The following is a 7,692-nucleotide window of genomic DNA, read 5'->3' as shown; positions in this document are numbered from 1 at the left end:
TCTTCATTTTTTACTTCCTTCTCTTAATGATCTCCCTGCTATTCCTTATGTTCCTCAAATAAGTGAAACCATATGATAACTGTCTTTCTCTGCTTTACTTAAAGAAGATGTGATCCATATATACAATGGAATATTACTTAGCCAACAGAAAGAATGATTACCCAACATTTTATCAACATGGATGGAACTGGAAGAGATTATGCTAAGTGAAACGAGTCAGGCAAAGATCAGAGTATTCTAAGACAACCTGCAAAGATCACCCACACTCAACTATTTGAACACACATGGCATTATTCAGAAGGGAAAATATGAGGACATGTTTTTGTTTCTGTGACAAAAATAAGATGAGCTTTTCCAGATATATAAAAAATACCATATCCGCCAATACTGAATTGTTCCAAAACTGACTGCTTTATACAGAATTAGAACTTCTAAATTTGCATCAACATGGATGGAACTGAAGGGTATTATGCTAAGTGAAATAAGTCAAGCAGAGAAAGAAAATTATCATACGTTATCACTCACATGTGGAATATAAGGAATAGCAAGAGAATCATAGGGGAGGGGAGGGAAAACTGAAAGGAAGAAATCAAAGAGGGACACAAACCATGAGAGATCTGGACTCCAGGAACCAAACTGAGGGCTACAGAAGGGAGGGGGTGGGGGATGGAGTAACTGAGTGATGAGTATTAAGGAAGGCATGTGTTTTCATGAGCACTGGGTGTTATATGCAACTAATGAACCCTTGAACACTACATCAAAAACTAATATATATTGGCTAATTGAACATAATATAAAAAATAGATTAATCAATTAATTTAAAAAAGAACTACTAAATTTTGAGAAAAGAATAAAAAACATTAAAAGGTGAAATTCTTCATTAGATGTGTGACTTAGAGAACTTGCTTTATGTCTTTGGACTTTGTTTCCTCATCTAACATGAATGAATGGACTAAACATGAAGGTAAGATGAACAAAATGCATACCCCTCAATTTTTCTAAGTTCACATCCCAAGAAGCAGTAAATATCCATTTTTACATTTCCAACTACTATAATTCTCCATTTATTTTGAGTCATAAATACCTGTTCTTTGTTATGTTTTTCTTTCAGATAATTTCATTGTCTCTTAGGAATGTGCTGTGCTAGACTAATTCCATGGGAAAAAAAAAAAACAATGTAACTGAATTCATTTTCTGGGGTCTTTCTCAGAACCTGGAGGTTGAAGAAGCTTGTTTTGTGGTGTTTTCTTTCTTCTACACAGTCATTCTTCTGGGAAATGTCCTCATCATGCTGACTGTTTACATGGGCCACCTTTTCAAGGTTCCCATGTATTTCTTCCTCAACTACTTGTCTTTTGTGGATATTTGTTATTCTTCAGTCACAGCTCCCAAGATGATTGTTGACTTATTAGCCAAGAGCAAAACTATATCCTATGTGGGGTGCATGCTGCAACTCTTTGGGGTACATTTCTTTGGTTGCACAGAGATCTTCATCCTTACCGTTATGGCCTATGATCGTTATGTGGCTATCTGTAAACCCCTACACTATACGACCATCATGGACCGGGGCAGATGCAATAAAATGTTGCTGGGGACCTGGATAGGTGGGTTCTTACACTCCATTATCCAAGTGGCTCTGGTAGTCCAGTTACCCTTTTGTGGACCCAATGAGATTGATCACTACTTTTGTGATGTCCACCCTGTGCTGAAACTTGCCTGCACAGACACATATGTTGTTGGTGTTGTGGTGACAGCCAACAGTGGTACCATTGCTCTGGGGAGCTTTGTAATCCTGGTAATTTCCTATACCATCATCCTGATATCCCTGAGAAAACACTCAGCAGAAGGCAGGCGTAAAGCACTCTCTACCTGTGGCTCCCACATTGCTGTGGTCATCATCTTTTTTGGCCCCTGTACTTTCATGTATATGCGTCCTGATACTACCTTTTCAGAAGATAAGATGGTGGCTGTATTTTACACCATTATTACCCCCATGTTAAATCCCCTGATCTATACACTGAGAAATGCAGAAGTAAAGAATGCAATGAAAAGACTGTGGGGCAGGAGGGTTTTCTCAAAAGCTAATGGCAAATAGTTGAAAGTAACAATTTAACTTGGATGATCTTAAATTTTCTCATCCTTTCAATAAAGACAGTAATGACAACCTCATAGGGTTTTTAGAGGAACAAAAGACACAAGAACACTTTCTACACATCTTAGGTATTATTTATCAACATTATTATTATATTTGTGTTAAATATTTCATAAGTAGATAAATTTTCTGAATGATCCAGGCCAGGGGAATCTTATTAAACTCAGCAGCTCAGCATGATCAAACTCAGCACCATTGTTTTCTCCTCCTTATTTTGGTCTTTCTGCCATTTTCCTTACATTGAGAGTCCACTATGAAGAATTTAAGGCCATTGTCTACCATTTAGAACTATATTTGAAACATATTGAGCGCTCAATAGGTAAATGTTGCATGCTGGAAACTAAACCTAGCAAGACTGCAAAGGGAGGGGGTAGTGAATGCAGGATGCGAAAGAGATTAAATAAGCTTAAAACACAAAAGATCTGTTCTCATCCTCTGCTCTAGGGAGAAAGGTTTCTATTCTCTGAGACTCATTTTCTTTACCTAAATAGTAAGGAAAGTGGGGGAAAAATATCTCTAAGATCCCCGTTATAATGCTAACATCCCATTCATATGCTTCTGCTCACTGACTCATCTTGCCTTGTCTGTAGCCAGTGGTCCCCAATTAACATAAAGTGACTGGAGGGAAAAACTAAAGAAATTGAATGAAAACAAAGACCATTGTGATGAGTAGGCCACTTGATTCAATCAACAGGGCAAATACAGTACACTAATGCTCAGCTGGGAAACTATATTTCCTCCAGTGTTTGAGCCAAGAAGATTCACTGAATACAGTGAGCCATTCATCACACATCTCTCCTTCACTTCATGCAATCTGAGCTTTATTTTTCAATATAACAAATGAACACATCACTGATTATCATCTTCACTGTTTCATTTCCTTTTGCACAAATCTGATTATTTAAGTGACTGCCTATACCTGGGCAAGCGTTTATGGTGGTGGTGGTGGTGGTGGTGGTGTGTGTGTGTGTGTAGATTACATTAAGAACTGTACATAGAGCTTTAAAAAATTATCTCAGATGTGGATGCATTCAGAGTTAAATATGAGAAAAACCAAAGGCAGCACCGTATCTGGATTAGAAGTTATAATTAAGAAACCCTGGCCCTGGAACCACACCATGGAGCATATTTATTGTCCCAGCTTGGAATGTCAATGGACTTCCATTTGCTCAGTTTTTAATGATGATCAGTGCTGCTCCAACTAGTTTGATCATGGGACTCATTGGGAGAGACTTTTGAACAGATAACAGTATCTGTGTTGAGAGTTTCTAATCTGTTAGGCCATGGTAAAGGGGTATTCAAAAATCTATATTTCTTTCTTTTTTTTTTTTTTTAAAGATTTTTATTTATTTATTTGACAGAGATAGAGACAGCCAGTGAGAGAGGGAACACAAGCAGGGGGAGTGGGAGAGGAAGAAGCAGGCTCATAGCAGAGGAGCCTGATGTGGGGCTCGATCCCATAACGCCGGGATCATGCCCTGAGCCGAAGGCAGACGCTTAACCGCTGTGCCACCCAGGCGCCCCCCAAAATCTATATTTCTAACAAGCTCATCTCATAATTGTTATATGACTGTATAACACATCTGAGCACTTAGATTTGAAAACAGAGACTGGATGATACTTGGTGTTCTTAGAGCACAAGAGGTCTATGAGTCAATGAAATCCCAGGAGTCCTACATTTGACTGTATGTCCCTGCCTGTTCTACTAGCTGACGCAAAGGGAGCAAAATTTGAACTAAATTTAGAAAACAGTGGAATAAATGAATATTATTGATTTGTATCTTTCCTCCACAACACTCTTTTATTAGTGTCTTTGCACTAATGTCTTGACTACCAAGGGACATTAGTTCCACTGAAGGTCTGACATCCTTAAGAAGGTAAAAGCTGACAGATTTATTACACTCAAAGACCAGAAAGCAGGTCAAATGAAATAGTATTCGAGTTTCAAACAATGGCTTTATATATTTATTTCTGTTCACAATAGTTCCTCAGGGTCAATCCCAATCAGAGGAGCTCAGACAGTCTCCTCTTGGATCCATGGAAACAGATGACCAAAAATCATTAGAACCCAGACTCTCCCCAGTTTTAGTCGGGGTGAGTCTGGTTTATACTATTCTATTTCATAGATCTATGATCACAACATAGGCTGCTACCAATGGAGTTTTATAGTTTTTGTAGTTTTACAACTTTACTGTTACAGCATGACAGATACGACTTTCATGAGAACCTTCATTTTCCAGATGAAAAAATCAGTTTATTTCATAACAGAAAACAATAGATTGTGTCTCTCTATGTCTTCCTACCACTGGTTATACTTCTGTCTCAGAAAGTAGCAAAAACATTTTTAAACATGTTTTCTTATACTGCTCAACTTAATATGTAAAGAACTATTTTTCATTCATGTTCCTCCATATGTCATCCCTGATAGAAGAGACAGTTTGATAACCACACATAGAAAAGACTATAGATTTTAGAAAAATAATTTAGAAAAATCATTAAACAAACAAACAACCACCATCCACAAAATATTTGCCTCATAAAGTCAGAACAATACTAGGATGTTCACACTCACCACTTACATTCAACATTTTACTACAGGTTTTTACCGGAGAAATCAGGTAATAAAATAAATAAAAAACATCCTCTTAAGAAAGGAAGAAGTAAAACTATCTCTATTCACAAATAACATGATCTCATATATAGAAAATCCTAAAGAATCCATAAAAAAAATTAGAACGAATAAATGAATTCAATAAAGCTGAAGGATAAAAAATCAGCATACAGAAATCAGTTGCAATTGTATATACTAACAACTTACTTCCTGAAAGAGAAATTAAGGAAGTGATCCTATTTACAATAGCTTCCCAATCAATAAAATCTTAGGATTAAATTTAACTGAGGTGAAAAGCTTGTAGACTGAAAACCATAAGACAATGAAGAAACAGATTGAAGAATACACAAATAAATGGAAAGCTATTCCATGTTTATGGATTAGAAAGATTAATATCATGAAAATACCCATATAACCCAAAGCAATCTATAGATTCAATGCAATCCTGATCAAAATTCCAATGACTTTTTTCACAGGAAGAGATAAAACTTTCCTTATTTATCTCACACAAATCACAAAATTAACTTGGAGTGAATGAAAGACCTAAATATAAGACCTAATAAAATAAACCTCCCAGAAGAAGATAGAGGAGAAAAGATTTTTGACATTAGTCTTCCAAAGTATTTCTCAGATTGGATAGAAAAAAAAAATGCAGGCAACAAAGTCTATAATGAACAAATAGGACTATATTAAACTAAAGAATTCTGCACAAAAAAGGGAACAGTACATTGAAGGCAGTGTATAGATGGGAAAAATATTCATGAAACATATATCTGATAAAGAGTTACAAAATAATAAAATAAACCAAAATACACAATGAATGCATACAGCTTAATACCAAGTAAATTAATTAATGAAAAATGCAACTAAAATTGGGCAAAAGATTTGAATAGCCTTTTTTTCAAAAAAGACACATGAATCGTCAAAGGATATATGAAAAGGAGCACAACATCACTACCAGGGAAATGTAAATCAAAACCAAAATTGAATATCACCTCACACCTGTTCAGATTGCTAGTACAAAACAAACACAAGAGATAACAAATGTTAGCAAGAATATGAGCAAAAAGAATATGAGCATTATACAATGCTGATAAGTATGTAAAATGTCATGGTCATTATGGAAAACAATATGTTGAGGCTTCAAAAAATTAAAAAAAATATATATAAAACAACTCTACTTCTGGGTATATTTGAAAGATTTAAAATCAGTATCTTTGGGACACCTGGCTGTCTCAGTCAGTAGAGCATGTAGCCAAGATATCAATAGATGAATGAATAAGGAAGATAAGCATTATACCTCCATTAGAGAGAAGGAATTCCTGCCATTTACAATGACATGGTAAATCTGGAAAGCATTATGCTGAGTAAAATAAACAGAAAGAGAAAGACAAATACTGTATGCTATCACTTATGGGTAAAATCTATTGGAGAGAGAGAGAGAACAGTTAGAGAACTTATTCTAGCTAAATAAAAGATTTATGTTAAGCTCCCATAAACAACACTGTGTGGTATTGATGTAAGGTTAAACATATAGGTCATTGAAACAATAGATTGACCATAAAAATAGACCTAAATGTGTGATTATTTAACAAAAATGTCAAGGTAATTCAGTGGGGGAAAGAACAGACTTTTTCAACTAAGTATGCTGGGTCAGTTGAATATCCATCTGAAAAGAAAATGAACTTCACTACTATTTCAGACCATACACAAAAATTAACTCAAAATGAGTCAGAGAGTTAGATGTTGAAAGATAAACCTATAAAAATACTACAAAGAGTATTTTTAACATTAGGATAGATCAATATTTATTGAATATCACAAAATAAGCATGAACTATAAGAAAAGCTGCAAATAGAAATTTCTTAGTATTTTAACTCTTTTCTTCATTGGATATCATCTCTTTAAAAATGAAAAGGCAATACACAGACTAGGAAAGAACTATATATATGGACATGCACTTATATATATAAACATTTTATAATATATACAATTTATTCATAAATTATATATAAATATATATTTTATATTATTTTTATATGTAAGCCATCTATATGACAAAAAGACGTAGATCTAGAATAAAGAACACTTACAGTTTAGTAATAAGAAGCCCAGAACTATTATTTTTAAATTGTACAAAGAAATTTAAAAGAAATTTCCAAAAATAAAAAATAAAAAAGATATACAAATGGTGGATCATAGGGTAGTTCTACTTTTAAATTTCTGAGGAACCTCCATACTGTTTTCTAGAGTGAAGCACCACATTGCATTCCCACTGACAGTGCAGGAGGGTTCCCCTTTCTTCCCTTCCTTGGCAACATCTCTTGTTTCTTGTATTGTTGATTCTAGTCATTATTGCACATGTAAGGTGATATCTCATTGTAGTTTTGATTTGTATTTCCCTGATGATCATTGCTGTTGAACATCTTTTCACGTGTCTGCCGCCCATCTATGTGTCTTATTTGGAGAAATGTCTATTCAAGTCTTTCTGCCCCTTTTGTAATTGGATTACATGTTTTGGGGGGTGTTGAGCATTATAAGATCTTTATATATTTTGGATGCTACACAACCTGCAAATTGCACTACTACCTATCTGCTCAAAGAATACCAATATACCAATTCAAATGGATACATGCACCCTGATGATGCTAGCAACATTTTTTTTACAAATAGTGACATTATGGAAACAACCCAATTATCCATCAAATGATGAATGGATAAAGAAGATGTGAGATATATATATGAAAAATGAAATTTTGTAATTTTCCATGACATGGATGGAGCTAGAGACTATTATGCTAACTGAAAAAAGTCAGTTAAAAACAAATATCAAATGATTTCACAAACATGTGAAATTTAAGAAATAAAACAAACCAGCATAGGATGGAAAACTAGAGACAGAGATAAAGAGGAAAACCAAGAAACAGAC

General features: G+C 34.7%; 1 protein-coding gene across 1 annotated transcript; it reads left to right on the top strand.

The window, feature by feature from the left end:
• The first annotated feature begins 1,156 nt into the window (after positions 1–1,156).
• On the top strand, positions 1,157–2,095 carry LOC100477264 (olfactory receptor 4S2). The gene has a single exon (XM_002929981.3). The coding sequence runs from the start codon at positions 1,157–1,159 to the stop codon at positions 2,093–2,095; it is 939 nt and encodes a 312-aa protein (XP_002930027.3).
• Positions 2,096–7,692: the final 5,597 nt, after the last annotated feature.

Source organism: Ailuropoda melanoleuca, chromosome 16 (genome assembly GCF_002007445.2).
Source record: "Ailuropoda melanoleuca isolate Jingjing chromosome 16, ASM200744v2, whole genome shotgun sequence".
Classification (NCBI taxonomy): domain Eukaryota; kingdom Metazoa; phylum Chordata; class Mammalia; order Carnivora; family Ursidae; genus Ailuropoda; species Ailuropoda melanoleuca.
The sequence above is the reverse complement of the archived record's forward strand: the minus strand, read 5'-3'. Positions and strand labels throughout refer to the sequence as shown.